Consider the following 19,949-nt stretch of genomic DNA (forward strand, 5'->3'; position numbering starts at 1 on the left):
TCTGAAAGAAGTATTTAGTATAATTTTAGTTTAGTTTAGAGATGCAGCGTGCAAAACAGGCCCTTCGGCCCACCGAGACCACTGATATCTCTGTGTCTCCCTGTCCTCTGATTCTCAGTCTGAAGAAGGGTCTTGACCCAAAACGTCACCCATTCCTACTCTCCAGAGATGCTGCCTGACCCGCTGAGTTACTCCAGCATCTTCAGTGTAAACCAGCATCTGCAGTTCCTCCCCACAGATTGATCACTTGTACACTAGTTCTATCCTCGACACTAGGGACAATTTACAGAAGCCAATTAACCTACAAACCTGTACGCCTTTGGGATGTGGGAGGAAACCGGAGCACTCGGAGAAAACCCGCATGGTTACGGGGAGAACGTACAAACTCCGTACAGACATCGCCCACGGTCAGGGCCGAACATGGGTCTCTGGCGCTGTAAGGCAACAGCTCTACTGTTGTGCCACATAATCTCAATTAATATTGAGACAGACACTTGCAATGAAACGGATTTATGGCAAATCTCCTTAATGAATCTCAAGGCAGCGATTTGCAGCATCATTCAATGCATTAGCACATGCTCATAGCTGACAGGGCACACAGCTATGACACAATACTGTATTCCCATGGCTTGTATACTTTTCAATGTTCCGTGGGCAAATGAAAGATTCTGCCAGTTATTTTTGTGGTTGACCAGGTCAATATTCATCCCTCAGCTCACACGTTTCGGATTCCAGCCAACATCATCAAAGACTTGTCCCAAGTATTTGGTGGGCGGCATGGTGACGCGGAGCTAGAGTTGCTGCCTTCCATGTTTCTATATCTAGTGTTATGTTCATGAGACATAGGAGCAAAATTAGGCCATTTGGCCCTTCGAGCCTGCTCCACCATCCGCTATTCAATCATGGCTCATCCATCTATCCCTCTCATTTCACAAAATGCTGGAGTAACTCAGCAGGTCAGGCAGCATCTCAGGAGAGAAGGAATGGGTGACGTTTCAGGTCGAGACCCTTCTTCAGAAGTCTGAAGAAGGGTCTCGACCCGAAACGTCACCCATTCCTTCTCTCCTGAGAGGCTGCCTGACCTGCTGAGTTACTCTAGCATTTTGTGAAATAAATACCTTCGATTTGTACCAGCATCTGCAGTTATTTTCTTACACCATCTATCCCTCTCAACTCCATTCTCCTGCCTTCTCCCCGTAACCTTTGATGTCCTTACTAACGAAGAACCTATCAATCTCTGCTTTAAAAGACCTCCACAGCCATTAGCGGCAATGAATTTCACAGATTCACCACCCTTTATCTAAAGAAATTCCTCCTCATCTCCTTCCTAAAGGACAGTCCTTTTATTCTGAGGCTGTGGCCTCTGGTCCTAGACTCTCCCACCAATGGAAACATCCTCTCCACATCCACTCTATCCAAGCCTTTCATGCCCTTCACTATTTGGTAAGTTTCAATGAGGTCCCTCCTCATCCTTCATCCAGAGTTGTAGGCTAATTGGCTTCTGTAAAGTGTAAATTATTGGTAGTGTGTAGGATAGTGCAAGTGTACAGGATGATCGGCGTGGATAATTTACAATTTTTACCAGTCAGGATCGAACCTGGGTCTCTGGCGCTGTAAGGCCGAAACTCTACCGCTGTGTCACTGTGGCGCCTCTTGTGTGTTGTCTCAGTGTAATCTACTATTTTTAACACTCTTGCACTTAAGTATTATTGTGCCTACGTTTAGTTTAGCTTGGAGAGATGGCGTGGAAACAGGCCCATCGGCCCAACCAATCCGACCAGCGATTCCCGCACATTAACACCATCCTACACTCACACGAGGGACAATTTACACGTGCACCAAACCAATTAACCTACGTACCTGCACGTCTTTGGAGTGCGGGAGGAAACCGAAGCTCTCGGAGAGAACCCAAGCGGTCACGGGGATAACGTACAGACAGCACCCGCAGTCGGGATCGAACTGCAAGCGCTGTAAGGCAGCAACTCTACCTCTGTGCCGCCTTGTATAGCAAGATCTTTACTGGACTGTATGCAAAAAAGGAATTTCACTGTGCCTAGGTAATTGTGACAAGTACCTAGACAGGTACATGGATCGGACAGGTTTGGAGGGATGTGGCCCAAACGCGGGCAGGTGAGACTAGTGTAGCTGGGACATGTTGGCCGGTGTGGGCAAGTTGGGACGAAGCGCCTGTATTCATACTTTATCACTCCCTGACTCTGTGAGATGTGTCGGCAATATCTCGTTCACGGTTAGTTGGCTGGCAAATGTGAGGTTTCGAGGAGTCACGTTGTGAGCTGAGGTACCTCCGGTACAGGTTCCTCTCAGGGCCAGGTGTCCTGAGAGCACCATTGAACAGGGACTTATTAGGCCTGTTTCCGTGCTGTGTGACTCTAGGTCACTGGAATGCACTGACATTATAGAAGGCTATGTGCAGCTGGAGTCTGCAACTGTGTCCCAGTACAAAGATTTGTCATGATGGGAGCTGTTCCAACAAACAACAGTGTTGTCTCCTGGATTCCTGTGATATTACAAAATCTCAAGAAAGACACAAAGCACCATTATTATCCTGATGATTAATGTGGCTTCATCTCATTCGATTTTCTGTTTGAAATTATTTTTTACTATTAAGCGATAGCTGTATTTTAAGGCTGTTGTGCTACCTACATCTTTAATCTGTTATCTTTTTCAATGCATTAACACCAGTCAGTCTGAATGGTGCAATTTTGATTGAGGTTTTTCCTGCTGAGAATTTACATCTTCATCTTCTTTATTTACACACTCATGACTGCTTGTCCACAGAGGTGACCTCCTGTGATTTATTAATGGTCTTGCCGTCTTGGTTCAGCTTAGTTTAGTGTAGAGATACAGGGCGGAACCAGGTCCTTTTGGCCCACTGAGTCCGCACCGACCAGCAATCCCCGCACACTAACACTATCCCACACAGACCAGGGACAATTTACACTTAAACCAAGCCAATAAACCTACAACCTGCACATCTTCGGAATAAACGGTGTTAATTTACGGGCACACAGCTATTTAACCTCCCCTGCCTTCCATCCTGCACACACCCAGGGCCGGATTGACATAGTAGCAAAAGAAGGGCGGTCACAGCGGCGCAGCGGTAGAGTCAAGTCAAGTCAAGTCAAGTTTATTTGCCACATACATATACAAGATGTGCAGTGAAATGAAAGTGGCAACGCCTGCGGATTGTGCTAAAACTACAAAACAGAATAGAATTTTTGTTTTAAACACAAAAAAATAAATTAATACAGTAAATTAAATTAGTCCCTGGTGATATGAGAGTTAACAGTCCTGATGGCCTATGGGAAGAAACTCCGTCTCATCCTCTCTGTTTTCACAGCGTGACAGCGGAGGCGTTTGCCTGCCTGACAGCGAATGCAGCGCCGGAGTCCCGGGTTTGATCCCGACTACGGGCGCTGTCTGTACGGAGTTTGTACGTTCTCCCCGTGACCTGCGTGGGTTTCCTCCGAGATCTTCGGTTTCCTCCCACACTCCAAAGACGTACAGGTTTCTAGGTTAATTGGCTTGGTAAATGTAAAGATTGTCCCTAGTGGGTGTAGGATAGTGTTCAACAAGCAATTGGCTATGGATCCAAAATTAATTATATTAGGATTATCAGAACACACTACAAACTTTACAACAAGTCAGGTACATTTTCTTGATTACAGTTTAATAACTGCGAAAAAATTAATACTTAAATTAATACTTAAATTTTGGAAAAAAACAATAACCCCCACAATTAAAATGTGGACTACGGAAATGACAGAGACCCTGCATTTGAAAAAATAAGATTTGCCTTAATTGACAAACCTGAGTTCTTTTTTTAAAATATGGTCTCCATTTATTGAATTTTTAGAAAAGTAAATGGGTTTGGCACAGGACTAAAATAAAAATTTAAAATTTAAAGTTGAAACTTGAGTTAAGCGTTGGATGTACAACTGTGGTTATTGTCTCCCGGATCTACTCCCTTTAATTTTTATAGTTATATCTTTTTTTTAATCCTCTTATTCTCTCTTCTCAATAGTTTATAGTTTTTTTTTTTGTTGTTTTTTTTTCCTTTCTTCTTTATTTTTTTTTTTCTCTCTTTAAAAATTTAAAAATTGAAGCTATGTAAGAACTCTGTAACAAATGTGCCTTTTATTTCTATTTGTACATATGCTTTTCAACTAGTGTTAGTGTGTGGGTATCGCTGGTCGGCACGTACCCGGTGGGCCGAAGGGCCTGTATCCACGCTGTATCTCTAAAAAAAACCTTAAAACTGCCCAACCGCCCAGTTTCCGGCCCTCTTACTCCACGCACTTCCGGCCTCACCCAGACACCTCACTCCTCCGGACCTCTCTGCTCGAATATTGGCCTTGTCTCCCCACACATCCCGGCCCTCTTCACTCCTCGCTCATCGGTTCTTTTCTCTCGAGTCCCTGGGCCACGTTCACCACCTCGTCACCCCCCCATCTCCCCCCTCATCACTCCCCCGGCCTTCCTTCTCCATATTCCCAGCACCTGCAGTATTTTACCTCATATTTCCAGCACATTCTAAACGCCACATACCATTAAACATTGTTCCAGGAAGCCCATGGGAACAAGTGTTAAGTTCTGCTGTTGAGACTTGAAATTTCATTGCTTCCTAAATTGCTCATTATGAAAGGATGCGGCATTTTGAAACAATTAATACTTGACAATTAGCTTTTTATTGACTGCCACACCCAGAGTGATAACACAGGTATATCATTGAGAGCGCTTTCACAGTTCCAGATCCTAACCACAACCTTGAATGATTCCTCTGGCTGCTATAAACACTTTCATTTTCAGAATCAAATCTTTTGATTTGTACCCAGTACAAGTGTGTAGCTGTGGTGCACTGAGACAGTGTACAGAGTCAATAGACAATAGACAATAGACAATAGGTGCAGGAGTAGGCCATTCAGCCTTTCGAGCCAGCACCGCCATTCAATGCGATCATGGCTGATCACTCTCAATCAGTACCCCGTTCCTGCCTTCTCCCCATACCCCCTCACTCCGCTATCCTTAAGAGCTCTATCCAGCTCTCTCTTGAAAGCATCCAACGAACTGGCCTCCACTGCCTTCTGAGGCAGAGAATTCCACACCTTCACCACTCTCTGACTGAAAAAGTTCTTCCTCATCTCCGTTCTAAATGGCCTACCCCTTATTCTTAAACTGTGGCCCCTTGTTCTGGACTCCCCCAACATTGGGAACATGTTTCCTGCCTCTAATGTGTCCAATCCCATAATTATCTTATCTTTCAGTGACTGATGTACTAGGACACCCAGATCTCGTTGAACATCCCCTCTTCCTAACTTTACACCATTCAGATAATAATCTGCCTTTCTATTCTTACTTCCAAAGTGAATAACCTCACACTTATCTACATTAAACTGCATCTGCCATGTATCCGCCCACTCACACAACCTGTCCAAGTCACCCTGCAGCCTTATTGCATATTCCTCACAATTCACACTACCCCCCAGCTTAGTATCATCTGCAAATTTGCTAATGGTACTTCTAATCCTTTCATCTAAGTCATTAATGTATATCGTAAATAGCTGGGGTCCCAGCACCGAACCTTGCGGTACCCCACTGGTCACTGCCTGCCATTCTGAAAGGGACCCATTTATCCCCACTCTTTGCTTTCTGTCTGTCAACCAATTTTCTATCCATGTCAGTACCCTACCCCCAATACCATGTGCTCTAATTTTGCCCACTAATCTCCTATGTGGGACCTTGTCGAAGGCTTTCTGAAAGTCGAGGTACACCACATCCGCTGACTCTCCCCTGTCAATTTTCCTAGTTACATCCTCAAAAAATTCCAGTAGATTTGTCAAGCATGATTTCCCCTTCGTAAATCCATGCTGACTCGGAATGATCCTGTTACTGCTATCCAAATGCTCAGCAATTTCGTCTTTTATAATTGACTCCAGCATCTTCCCCACCACTGATGTCAGACTAACTGGTCTATAATTACCCGTTTTCTCTCTCCCTCCTTTCTTAAAAAGTGGGATAACATTTGCTATCCTCCAATCCACAGCAACTGATCCTGAATCTATAGAACATTGAAAAATGATCTCCAATGCTTCCACTATTTCTAGAGCCACCTCCTTAAGTACCCTGGGATGCAGACCATCAGGCCCTGGGGATTTATCAGCCTTCAGTCCCATCAGTCTACCCAAAACCATTTCCTGCCTAATGTGGATTTCCTTCAGTTCCTCCATCACCCTTGGTTCTCCGGCCCCTAGAACATTTGGGAGATTGTGTGTATCCTCCTCAGTAAACACAGATCCAAAGTAACGGTTTAACTCGTCTGCCATTTCTTTGTTCCCCATAATAAATTCCCCTGCTTCTGTCTTCAAGGGACCCACATTTGCCTTGACTATTTTTTTCCTCTTCACATACCTAAAAAAACTTTTGCTATCCTCCTTTATATTATTGGCTAGTTTACCCTCGTACCTCATCTTTTCTCCCCGTATTGCCTTTTTAGTTAACTTTTGTTAACTAATCCTCTGTCTTCCCACTCTTCTTTGCTATGTTATACTTCCTCTCCTTAATTTTTATGCTGTCCTTGACTTCCCTCGTCAGCCACAGGTATCTCTTACTCCCCTTAGAGTCTTTCCGCCTCTTTGGGATAAATTGATCCTGCAACCTCTGCATTATTCCCAGGAATACCTGCCATTGCTGTTCTACCGTCTTCCCTGCTAGGGCCTCCTTCCAGTCAATTTTGGCCAGCTCCTGCCTCATGCCTCTGTAATCCCCTTTGCTATACTGTAATACCGACACTTCCGATTTTCCCTTCTGCCTTTCCATTTGCAGAGTAAAACTTATCATGTTGTGATCACTGCCTCCTAATGGCTCTTTTACCTCTAGTCCCCTTATCAGATCAGGATCATTACACAACACTAAATCCAGAATTGCCTTCTCCCTGGTAGGCTCCAGTACAAGCTGTTCTAAGAATCCATCTCGAAGGCACTCTACAAACTCTCTTTCCTGGGGTCCATTTCCAACCTGATTTTCCCAGTCTACCTGCATGTTGAAATCTCCCATAAACACCGTAGGATTACATTTGTGACACGCCAATTTCATCTCCTGATTCAACTTGCACCCTATGTCGAGGCTACTGTTTGGGGGCCTATAGATAACTCCCATTAGGGTCTTTTTACCCTTACAATTCCTCATTTCTATCCATACTGATTCAACATCTCCTGATTCTATGTCACCCCTTGCAAGGGAATGAATATCATTCCTTACCAGCAGAGCAACCCCACCCCCTCTGCCCACCTGTCTGTCTTTTCTATACGTTGTGTACCCCTGAATATTCAGTTCCCAGCCCTGGTCCTCTTGTAGCCATGTCTCAGTGATCCCTACAACATCATACTTGCCCATGACTAACTGAGCCTCAAGCTCATCCACTTTATTTTTTATACTACGCGCATTTAAGTACAACACTTTAACTTCTGTATTTACCTCCCCTCTCACATTGGTCACAAATGGCCCTGCCCTTAATCTCTTTTCCCCTCTAGAACTTCTATTCCCATTCTTCCGAGAGTCTTCTGCAATATCTCCTGTATTCCCTTTTACCTCATCTTCATATTCCCAATTTGTTAACCCCTCCCCCCCACTACTTAGTTTAAAGCCACAGGTGTCGCACTAGCAAACCTGCCTGCCAGAATGTTTGTCCCCCTGCTGTTAAGATGTAACCCATCCCTTTTGTACAAGTCACCCCTAGCCCAGAAGAGATCCCAGTGGTCCAGAAATCTAAATCCCTGCTCTCTGCACCAGCCCCTCAGCCATAAATTCATACCCTCTATCTCTCTGTTCCTGGCCTCACCAGCACGAGGTACCGGTAGCAGTCCAGAGATAACCACCTTCGACGTCCTACTTCTCAGTCTTTTTCCTAACTCTCTAAACTCCCGCTGTCGCACCTCCTTCCTCTTCCGCCCGACGTCATTCGTGCCCACGTGCACAACGACTTCAGGTTGATCGCCTTCCCTCACTAGGATTTTCTGAAGCCGGTCCGTGATGTGCTGAACCCTGGCACCAGGGAGGCAACAGACCATCCTCAAGTCCCTCCTGCTGCCACAGAATCTTCTGTCCATCCCTCGGACGATGGAGTCACCCACCACTACGGCTCTTCCTGACTTCGGTCTCCCCTGTCGAGTAACCTTGCCAACAGGCGCCATTTCCAAGTCCCAGTTGTAAGTGCAGGGATCTTGGCCTGACCATGAAGGCCCGTTGTCATGGCGACATTGCAGGGTCGGCCTGGCCAAGCGTAGCCCTGGTGTCCTCCACCACTGTAGGCCGCGTGCGGTCCACGAGCTCGGCCTCTTGGAGCGGTGCCCGGTCCAGCCGAGCCCCAGGCTGCTGCAGGGCCTCCAGCGGCCCACTCCCCGTCCAGGCCATGCACTCCCTCCTGCAGACGGTCATAGAGACATACAGCGTGCAAACAGGCCCTTCGGCCTAATTCGTCCATGCCGAGCAAGGTTCCCCATCTAAGCTAGACCCATTTGGCCCATATCCCTCTAAACCTTTCCTATCCATGTACCTGTCCAAGTATCTTTTGAATGCTTTATCAACCTGCCTCAGTCACCTTCTCTGGCTGCTCGTTCCACAAACCCACCCACGAGTAATAAAGAAGCCCTCTCAGAATGCCCCAACAGAGTTTGTACGTTCTCCCAGTGACCACGTGGGTTTCCTCCCATAACTCCAAAGACGTGCAGGTTTGTAGGTTAATTGGCTTCTGTGACTTGTAAATGGCCCTTAGTGCGTAGGATAGTGCTAGTGTATGGGGTGATCATACACCTGGTGGGCCGAAGGACCTGTTTCCATGGTGTATCTAAGTTTAGTTTAGAGATACAACGCGGAAGCAGGCTCTTCAGCTCACCGAGCCCGCACCGACCAGCGATCCCCGCACACTAGGGCCAATTTTACAATTATAACAAGACAATTAAACTACAAACCTGTACGTCTTTGGAGTGTGGGAGGAAACCAAAGATCTCGGAGAAAACCCGCGGGGTCACGGGGAGAACGTACAAACTCCGTACAGACAGCACCCGTAGTGAAGATCGAACCCGGGTCTCCGACGCTGTAAGGCAGCTACTCTACCGCTGCGCCACCGTGCCGCTCTCTAAAGTCCAAAGCAAAGAAATATGCTTAGATTCTGCACTTATGCACTTCATGGCAGAAGTTGCATAAAGTTTCCATTGTTAGTAACATCCATTTCATGAGCTGTTTCTTACGAAGTATTCAATTGACCTTACACATGTCAAAATGAATTTTGCACATACGAGTTAGAACGTTGGGTGGCTTAACACGGGAGTGATTACCAACACTGGGATAAGAGCCAAATTTATAAGTAACTCGTTGCATGGCAGCCATAGAACAGGTGAACAATAGGCTGGCACAGAGAATTATTTCGTTTAGTTTATTACTGTCGCATGTACCGAGGCACAGTTTAAAGCATTTTTGGTGCATGCTATTCAGTCAGTGAAAAGATAACACACGATTACAAGGTAGACACAAAATGCTGGAGTAACTCAGCAGGTCAGGCAGCATCTCGGGAGAGAAGGAATGGGTGACGTTTCGGGTCGAGACCCTTAGGTGCTGAGATGCTGCCTGACCTGCTGAGTTACTCCAGCATTTTGTGTCTACCTTCGATTTAAACCAGCATCTGCAGTTTTTTTGTTCCTGTACATGATTACAATCAAGCCGTCCACAGATACAGGATAAAGGGAGTAACGCCCAGTGCAAGATAAAGTCCGGTAAAGTCCGATTAGAAATAGTTTGAAGGAGTCCAATGGGGTCAATCGGGACCACTCTCCAAGGAGGAAGTTGGTTTTGTCCTGACTTTGTCTGTGCCCTTGTGTACGTGCATGTGTGCGCACGCGTGGATGTGTGTGCGTGGTCTCAATGCGACTAAGGGCCTGTTTGCACTGTATATCTCTAAACTAAGCCAAGCTAAAATCAGCTAAACTAAACTAAGATAAGTTAAACTAAGCTAAAATAAATGGATAAACTAAGATAAGATAAAAAATAAGCTGAGATAAAAGATAAACTAGGTCTAGATCAGGCTCTTGGGCAGGAAGAGATTAATAATGCCATTATGGCGATGTAGAGTGGTAAGATCCCGGGCCCTGACGGCTACACATTAGAATTTTATAAGAAATTTAAGGATAAGCTCACACCAGTTCTTTTAGAAATGTTTCAAGAATCTTTGGAAAATGGTTCCTTATCCCCTATCCTTTCACAGGCATCTATTTCACTTCTTCTCAAAAAAGATAAAGCTCCCACTCAATGTGGATCATATCGCCCTATCTCACTTTTGAATGTAGATGTAAAGATTTTGGCTAAGGCGCTGGCTCGCCGTTTAGAACGCCAAGTTCCCCAAATAATCTCAGAAGATCAAGCAGGTTTCATTAAAAATTGTCATTCCTTTTCTAATATCCGTCGACTGGCCAGTGTGGTTTATTCGCCCAGTGCTTCTCCACGTCTGGAGGCTGTTATTTCTTTGGACGCGGAGAAGGCGTTTATTTATTTTTATTTATTTAGAGATACAGTTTGATCGAGTGGAGTGGCCATATTTGTTTTAGAGTCTTGGAGAGGTTTGGACTTGGCAAAACATTTGCAGCCTGGGTCAAGCTATTATATCACTCACCTTTAGCATGTAAACAGACAAATTATTGGCGGTCTGAGTATTTCCCATTAACACGGGGGCACTCGCCAAGGCTGCCCACTGCCTCCGCTTCTTTTTGCGATTGCAATTGAGCCTCTTTCTATTGCACTTAGATCAACCACAATACTTCAGGGCATTAGGAGAGGAAACATGAAACATCGTGTGTCTCTATATGCCGATGACCTCCTTCTTTATGTGGGCGACCCTGCAGCTAGCCTCCCTGCAATTGTGTCCTCGTTAGGTCAGTTTGGAACCTTCTCTGGCTATAAACTAAACCTCCAAAAAAGTGAATGCTTTCCCATCAACCCAGCCCTACAAATCCAACAGGAATCCTTGCCTTTTCCCTTATGGTTTTGTATATCTGGGAATACGCATTACCCGCCCTTTTACATCTCTGTTTGAAGCTAATTGTACGCCTCAAGTTAGCCAAATGAAGGCTGACTTTGAGAGATGGCGTAGTCTACCCCTTACTATGGCCGGGAGAGTACAGGCGATGAAGACGACTGTACTTCCCAGGTTTCTTTATTTGTGGAGAAAAATAGGTGGGGAAGGGGGGTGGGGGAAACAAGAGGGGGGGGTGTGTCGGTGAGGTTTAACTGGCATCATGTTCAGCACAAATACACTGCGATATACTGTTCTATATTGCAAGTTATATTCTATCATAGCAAGCAGATAGATGAGGTTGCTATGAATCGGCAGCAAAGATACCCTGTGCACTGATAGTTCAGATGCTGTGTGCAAGACATCAGCATCAGAATGGAAAGCCTTCCATGGCAATCTGCTATTGGTTTTGATATTAGTTTCCTATCGCCACGCGTACTGAGATTAAGCGAAAAACCCTCTTGCTAATCACTAGCACGTAGAATGTTTTAACATAGACACAGGTACCGACACAAAATGCTGGAGTAACTCAGCGGGACAGGCAACATCTCTGGGGAGAAGGAATGGACCTTGCAATAAACTTGCAATGATCAGTCTGAAGAAGGGTCTCGACCCAAAACATCACCCATTCCTTCTCTCCGGAGATGCTGCCTGTCCCGCTGAGTTACCCCAGCATTTTTGTGTCTATCTTCAGTATAAACCAGCACCTGCAGTTCCTTCCTACACATAGCACAGGAATAGGCCCTTTTTCCCCACAATGATGCATCTCAAACTAATAATCATCCACCTGTACATGATCCACATCCCTCCATTCCCCACATATTCATGCGCCGATCTAAAAGCCTCTCAAACACCACTATTGTACTTGCCTCCTTGGCAGCAAGTCCCGTCAATCTGAGGACTCTGAGATGAATTGCACCAAAATTGTCTTGTTTGATGTCCCCACACAAACGTATTTCAAAGATGTTTGCCAGTGAGATGTAACTCGGGTTAAGGCATGTTTAGGAATGATTTATGTGAAAGATGTGACCACTGATTAGTTTAATTTTGGTGTAGAGATACAGCGTGGAAACCGCCGTGGAAACAACGAGTCCACGCCGACCTATCAATCACCCTGTTCACGAGCACCATCCCACATACAGCAGGCACCGTTTACAATTTTACCGAAGCCAATTAACTGTATGCTGTGTGTTCATGTTACTTGCGAGCGGAGCACCGAGGCACATTCCTCGTATAGGTACATACTTGGCCAATAAACTTATTCATTCATTCATTCAATTAACCTACAAACCTCTACATCTTTGGAGTGTGGGAGGAAACCGGAGCACCCGGAGAAAACCCACGTGGGTCATGGGGAGAACATACAAACTCCGCACGGACAGCACCCGTAGCACCCGAGGAAGATGCTACGAGGTTGCAGGGTGAATTGGACAGGTTGTGTGAATGGGCGGATGCATGGCAGATGCAGTTTAATGTGGATAAGTGTGAGGTTATCCACTTTGGTGGTAGGAATAGGAAGGCAGAGTATTATCTGAATGGTGTCAAGTTAGGAAAAGGGGACGTACAACGAGATCTGGGTGTCCTAGTGCATCAGTGACTGAAAGGAAGCATGCAGGTAAAGCAGGCAGTGAAGAAAGCCAATGGAATGTTGGCCTTCATAACAAGAGGAGTTGAGTATAGGAGCAAAGAAGTCCTTCTGCAGTTGTACAGGGCCCTAGTGAGACCGCACCTGGAGTACTGTGTGCAGTTTTGGTCTCCAAATTTGAGGAAGGATATTCTTGCTATTGAGGGCGTGCAGCGTAGGTTTACTAGGTTAATTCCCGGAATGGCGGGACTGTCATATGTTGAAAGACTGGAGCGACTAGGCTTGTACACACTGGAATTTAGAAGGACGAGAGGGGATCTTATCGAAATGTATGATTATTAAGTGGTTGGACACGTTAGAGGCAGGAAACATGTTCCCAATGTTGGGGGAGTCCAGAACAAGGGGCCACAGTTTAAGAATAAGAGGTAGGCCATTTAGAACTGAGATGAGGAAAAACTTTTTCAGTCAGGGAGTTGTAAATCTGTAGAATTCTCTGCCTCAGAAGGCAGTGGAGGCCAATTCTCTGAATGCATTCAATAGGGAGCTAGATAGAGCTCTTAAGGATAGCGGAATCAGGGGGTATGAGGAGAAGGCAGGAACGGGGTACTGATTGAGAATGATCAGCCATGATCACATTGAATGGACGAAGGGCCGAATGGCCTCCTCCTGCACCTATTGTCTATTGTAGTCAGGATTTAACCCGGGTCTCTGGCACTGTGAGGCAGCAACTCTACCACCGCGCCACCAAATTTGACACAGTGAAAGTCCCTGGCAAGCCTGCCAAGATGATATCGCATGGCGGGGCAGGCTTGGGAGCCTGTTGGTTTACTCCTGCCACGATCTGCGTGTCGGTTTCTGTGCAAATTTGGCATCCGTTCTATATCAAGCCTGCAAAGTCTTGCTTGTGTGGATTATCCTGGTAATTTCCTGCAAACCAAAGTATGTTCTATGAGCCACACCTGCTAGGATTCGAGATCATGGCATGATAGGACACATGATAGAACAGTGCAGGGGAAGGTCATTAGGCCTACTGTATTTTTTAAATAAAAACTATCCACCTTTATTTTAACCAGCGTCTAGTTTAGAGTTCTTACCCCACTCTAGACTTCAGCGATACAGCACAGAAACAAGCCGCTTGGCCCACCGAGTCCACGCCGACCAGCGATCACCCCGTACACTAGCACTATCCGACACGCTGGGGACTATTTACAATTTTACCAAAGCGTATTGACCGACAAACCTGCACGTCTTTGGAGTGTGGGAGGAAACCGGAGCACCCGGGGGAAACCCACGCATGTCACAGGGAGAACGTACAAACTCCGTACAGCCAGCATCTGCAGTCAGGATCGAACCCGGGTCTCTGGCGCTGTGAGGCAGCAACTCTACTCACTTGACATTAAAGGTTAGAATCACATGGAGTGGTTCGACTAAATGAGACAAATTCTTGAAGGTAGACACAAAATGTTGGAGTGACTCTGTGGGACAGGGTAGCATCTCTGGAGAGAAGGAATGGGTGATGTTTTGGGTCGTGATTCTTCCTCAGATTCGACCCATTCCTCCTCTCCAGAGATGCTGCCTGTCCCGCTGAGTTACTCCAGCATTTTGTGTCTACCTTCGATTTAAACCAGCGTCTGCAATTCCTTCCTAGACAAATTCCTGATATGTTTACAAAGGATAAAAATATGGTTAGATTAAAAAAAAGATAAGAAATAATTCACATGGAGGGTAAACCTTTAAGAGATGTTGAACCAAAGGCCTGTATCCACTCAACAAATTCTGTGTTTATCTCGAGTGTCCTTTCCGTTAATCTTAAATCTGTTTCTAATGTTGGTAAGGTACTTTCCATCTCAGCATCTCGCTGGGTAAATCCCCACGTCCATCTGTACATATCTTTCTCCTCAAATGAGAATCAATAGGAACATGTTTGGCCAGTTCATTGGCTATATTTAAGAGGGAGTTAGATGTGGCCCTTGTGGCTAAAGGGATCAGGGGGTATGGAGAGAAGGCAGGTACGGGATACTGAGTTGGATGATCAGCCATAATCATATTGAATGGGCTACTCCTGCACCTATTTTCTATGTTTCTATGTTTCTATGTAAAGTAGATACTATATTTGCACCGTGGAAAATCACTGCAATGCCCATGATATTCAGACTTTTAGTCAGGTTGCATTAGTCCTTCAAGGATCTCAGCCATTCGTGTACACTTTGCCTCCTACCACAGTTCAGTTTATTGTCATGCGCACCGACTGAGAGTGGAAAGCTTTCGTTGTGTGCTAACCAGTCGGCGGAAAGACAACACATGATTACAATCGAGCCGTTGACAGTGTACAGATACATGATCAAGGGAATAACGTGTGGTGCAAGGTAGAGCCGGCAAAGTCCAATCAAGGATAGTCGGAGGGTCACCAATGAGGTAGATAGTAGTTCAGGACCGCTCTCTGGTTGTGGTGGGATGGTTCAGTTGCCTGATAACAGCCGGGAAGAATCTGTCCCCGAATCTGGAGGTGTGGGTTTTCTTTTGCCCGATGGGAGAGGGGAGAAGAGGGAATGGCCAGGGTGCGACTCGTCCTTGATTATGCTGCTGGCCTTGCCGAGGCAGCGTGAGATATCAATGGAGTCAATGGAAGGGAGGTTGGTTTGTGCGATGGTCTGGGCTACGTCCAAAATTTGCTGCAAATTATTGGATTGTTTTTCTGGATGCAGCTGTTCCCAAACCAAGCTGAGATGCATCCTGATAAAATGCTTTCTATGGGTGCATCTGTAGAAGTTGGTGAGAGTTGTAGGGGACATGACAAACTTCCGAAGCCTTCTAAGCTCACTATTAGTGGGAGAAAAAAGGAATTGTCTTAAAGCCTACTTCAAGTTTACCTACAAAGTTTACTTCAATTAGAGTCATAGAGTCTTACAGCGTGGAAACAGCCCCTGCGGCCCAACTTGCCAATGTTGGCCAACATGTCCCATCTGCACCAGTCCCACCTGCCTGCATTTGGCCCATATCCCTCTAAACCTATCCTATCCATGTACCTGTCTAAATATTTCTAAAACGTTGTGATAGTACACGCCTCAACTACCTCCTCTGGCACCTTGTTCCATACATCTACCGCACTTTGCGTGAAAACGTTAATTCTCGGGTTCCTGTTAAATCTTTCCCCCCTTATCTTAAATCTATGTCCTCTGGTTCTTGATTTCCATACTGTAGGCAAATGACTCTGTGCGTCTACTCAATCTATTCCTCTCATGATTTTGTACAACACAATATTTTAAATGTGGCCTCACCAACGTCATGTACAACTGCAACATGATCTCCCAACTTCTATACTCAGTGCTCTGAACCCACTTAACACTATGACTATTCTTGACTAAATTGATTCGAAGATGCAGCATGGAAACAGAGGCCCTTCGGCCCACCGAGTCCATGCCGACAATCGGTCAGCCGTTCACACTAGTTTGACGTTATCCCACTCTCACATCCACTCCCTACACAGGAGGGGCAATTTACAGAGGCCGATTAACCAGCAAACCCGTGAGTCTTTGCGACGTGGGAAGGCAACTGGAGCACCCGGAGGAAACCCACGAGGTCGCAGGGAGAACAGGCAAACTCCACACAGACAGCACCCGAGGTCACAATATTCCAAATGCGGCTGACCAGCTGACCTTACGGAGCCTCAGCATTACGTCCCTGTTTTTGTATACAAGCCCCCCTTGAAATAAATGCTAGCAATGAGTTTGCTTTCTTTGAGGGCATCACAAAATGCTGGAGTAACTCAGCGGGTCAAGCAGCATCTCTGGAGAGAAGGAATGGGTGACGTTTCTGGTCGAGACCCTTCTTCAGAAGTCACCCATTCCTTCTTCAAAAGAAGGGTCTCGACCCGAAATGTCACCCATTCCTTCTCTCTAGAGATGCTGCCTGACCCGCTGAGTTACTCCAGCATTTTGTGAAACCTTCGATTTGTACCAGCATCTGCAGTTATTTTCCCACACAACTTGCTTTCTTTGAGAATGTCATCGGATTTTACATTTATACCCGAGGGCGCGCAGAGGGACTTGTTTTAATGTTTCATCTCGAAGATCTCACTGCGAGAAGCATCTGCAACGAGACCCCAATAGTCCTTGGATATGGGGGGGGGCGGCCATTCATGCCTGCTGCACCATGCTACCTTTTCAATAGGAAAATAACTGCAGATGCTGGTACAAATCGAAGGTATCACAAAATGCTGGAGTAACTCAGCGGGTCAGGCAGCATCTCAAGAGAGAAGGAATGGGTGACGTTTTGGGTCGAGACCCTTCTCCTCCCCTGACATCAGTCCGAAGAAGGGTCTCGACCCGAAACGTCACCCATTCCTTCTCTCCGGAGATGCTGCCTGACCCGCTGAGTTACTCCAGCATTCTGTACTACATTTTCTATACCTTTTCATATACCTCTAGTTTCCCTCTCCCCCCGACTCTCAGTCTGAAGCTCAGTTCACTTCACTTTAGTTTATTGTCACGTGTACCGAGGCACGATGAAAGTCTTTGTCGCCTACCAACCATTCAGCAGAAAGACAATACATGATCACAATCGACCCATTTACCAGTGTGCAGATACACGACAAGGGAATAACGTTTAGTGCAACGTAAAGCCGATCAAGATTAGACCCAGGGTCAACAATGAGGTAGACAGTAGTTCAGGACCGCTCTCTAGTTGGTGGTGGGATGGTTCAGTTGCCTGATAACACCTGGGAAGCTGTTATCAAGCAACCCCCGCCCCCCCCCTGACATCAGTCTGAAGAAGGGTCTCGACCCGAATCGTCACCCATTCCTTCTCTCCTGAGATGCTGCCTGACCTGCTGAGTTACTCCAGCATTTTTGTGAATAAATACCTTCGATTTGTACCAGCATCTGCAGTTATTTTCTTATACAGCTGGGAAGAGAAACTGTCCCTGAATCTGGAGGTGTGAATGTTTACACTTCTGTACTTTTGGTCTGATGGGCAGATCGGTCTTTCGACCTGAAATGTCACACTATTCCTTTTCTCCAAAGACGCTGCCTGGCCCGCTGAGTTACTCCGGCATTGCGTGTCTCATCTTCGGTGTAAACCAGCATCTGCAGTTCCTTCCCAACACAACAAATTCCCCCTCCTCCTCCTCCCCTTCGTTTGAGGCGCGGTGCGAGCGCGTTGTGTTGCATTTTAATGAACTGTTCAGCGAGTCGAGTGGGAGAGAGAGAGAGAGATTCCAGCCTGAACCTATTGCCTCGGGAGCTGGTACTTGCCAGGAGAGATGGGAGGGGAAGGGTGGTGGGCTACCGACCAGGAAGAAGCAACATTTTTTTTTTAAAAGGACCGTAGAGGTAAAGAAACGAGAGAATAATTCAACGTGACCGCTGAAACCTTCTGTGCGAGCTCAGCACAGTAACACATACAACTCGCAGTTACACAGAAAGCGAAAGTAGAGTCAAAACAGGGCTGATTAGTTGTGCAAATTGTATCAAATCAGCTAATCCACAACAGCTGCCTATTTTCTCAAACGCACGCTGCAAAATGAAACCTTCTTTGTGGCATTAAACACAAATAATAAAGAGAAAAAGCTTTGCCAGAAGAGAGAGGAGAGAGAGAGTTAGTTAGTTAGGGCAGAGTGGTTGAAACTCACCTTGCGTTTACAGCGTGTCGCCTGTTTCTTCATAAGGAGCAGATGTCGGGGGTAATTCGTGTGTCCGGGTACCGTGGCCTTATGAGGGGCAGTTGGAACAAGACTGGGATCTGCATAGGGCTTCGGGGAATACCTGCGCTTGAACGAGCCTCTCACACACAGACTGACTGACTAACTAACCCACTCACACACACACACACACTGACTAACTAACACACTGACTAACTAACCCACTGACTAACTAACCCACTGTCTCACACACACTGACTGACTGACTAACACACTCTCACTCTCTCTCTCTCTCTCACACACACTCCCGACGAATTTGGTGCATTTCGCAACCCCAGCCACGACCCATGTGATTTCCCAGCAGCCGGGCTCGGCTCGGCTCGGCTCCCACTCAGACTGACAGCGACCTGAGCGCTTACAGTGATCCATCACCCACTGCCGGACAGTGCCCGTTACTGACCCGGGTCGGTGTCCATAACTGACCCGGGATAGTGCTCGTTACTGACCCGGGACAGTGGCCACAACTGACCTGGGACAGTGCCCATTACTGACCCGAGACAGTGCCCGTTACTGACATTACTGACCCGGGACAGTGCCCGTTACTGACCTTACTGACTTGGTTCAGTACTCGTTACAGACCCGAGACAGTGCCCGTTACTGACATTACTGACCCGGGACAGTGGCCATTACTGACCCAGGTCAGTGCCCGTTACTGACCCGGGACAGTGCCCGTTACTGACATTACTGACCTGGTTCAGTACTCGTTACAGACCCGAGACAGTGCCCATTATGAGCCCAGCCCTGCCAGTTCCATTGTCCTGCCGGTTTCGCTGTTCGCATCCATCCATCCATCCCTTTGTTATCACCTCTTCCACAGCCAACAATGGACCATTGTGGGCTCCATCTTCCCTGGGCCACTGGCGCCGGCTCTGATTTGTTCTGAACTTTTTCATGCCTCTAGTTTCCCTCTCCCCTGACTCTCAGTCTGAAGAAGGGCCTCAACCCGAAACGACACCTATTCCTTTTCTCCCGAAAAGCTGCCTGTCCCGCTGAGTTACTCCAGCATTTTGGGTCCGTGTCCCTTCGGCCCAACTTACCCATGCCGACCCAAAATGCCCCATCTACACTGCTCCCACCTGCCTGCGTTTAACCCATGTTGATGTAAACCTTCAAAAGACACAAGGATGAGAGGAGATCTTATCGAAACGTATAAGATTATTAAGGGGTTGGACACGTTAGATGCAGGAAACATGTTCCCAATGTTGGGGGAGTCCAGAACCAGGGGCCACAGTTTAAGAATAAGGGGTAGGCCATTTAGAACTGAGATGAGGAAAAACCATTTCAGTCAGAGAGTTGTGAATCTGTGGAATTCTCTGCCTCAGAAGGCAGTGGAGGCCAATTCTCTGAATGCATTCAAGAGAGAGCTGGATAGAGCTCTTAAGGATAGCGGAGTCAGGGGGTATGGGGAGAAGGCAGGAACGGGGTACTGATTGAGAATGATCAGCCATGATCACATTGAATGGCGGTGCTGGCTCGAAGGGCCGAATGGCCTCCTCCTGCACCTATTGTCTATTGTCCATTGTCTATAAAATGCTGGAGTAACTCAGCGGGACAGGCAGCCTCTCTGGGGAGAAGGAATGGGTGAC

General features: G+C 46.6%; 1 protein-coding gene across 1 annotated transcript in view; it reads right to left on the reverse strand.

Moving 5' to 3' along the window:
- The window catches only part of LOC144605578 (uncharacterized), a 55,433-nt gene extending 36,795 nt beyond the window's left edge, over positions 1–18,638 (reverse strand). Inside the window, exon 1 of the mRNA XM_078421007.1 lies at positions 18,295–18,638. Within this exon, the coding sequence (XP_078277133.1) occupies positions 18,295–18,327 (33 nt within the window). The 5' untranslated portion in view covers positions 18,328–18,638. The remainder of the gene's footprint in view (positions 1–18,294) is intronic.
- Positions 18,639–19,949: the final 1,311 nt, after the last annotated feature.

The sequence above is a fragment of the Rhinoraja longicauda genome, chromosome 24, assembly GCF_053455715.1.
Source record: "Rhinoraja longicauda isolate Sanriku21f chromosome 24, sRhiLon1.1, whole genome shotgun sequence".
NCBI lineage: Eukaryota > Metazoa > Chordata > Chondrichthyes > Rajiformes > Arhynchobatidae > Rhinoraja > Rhinoraja longicauda.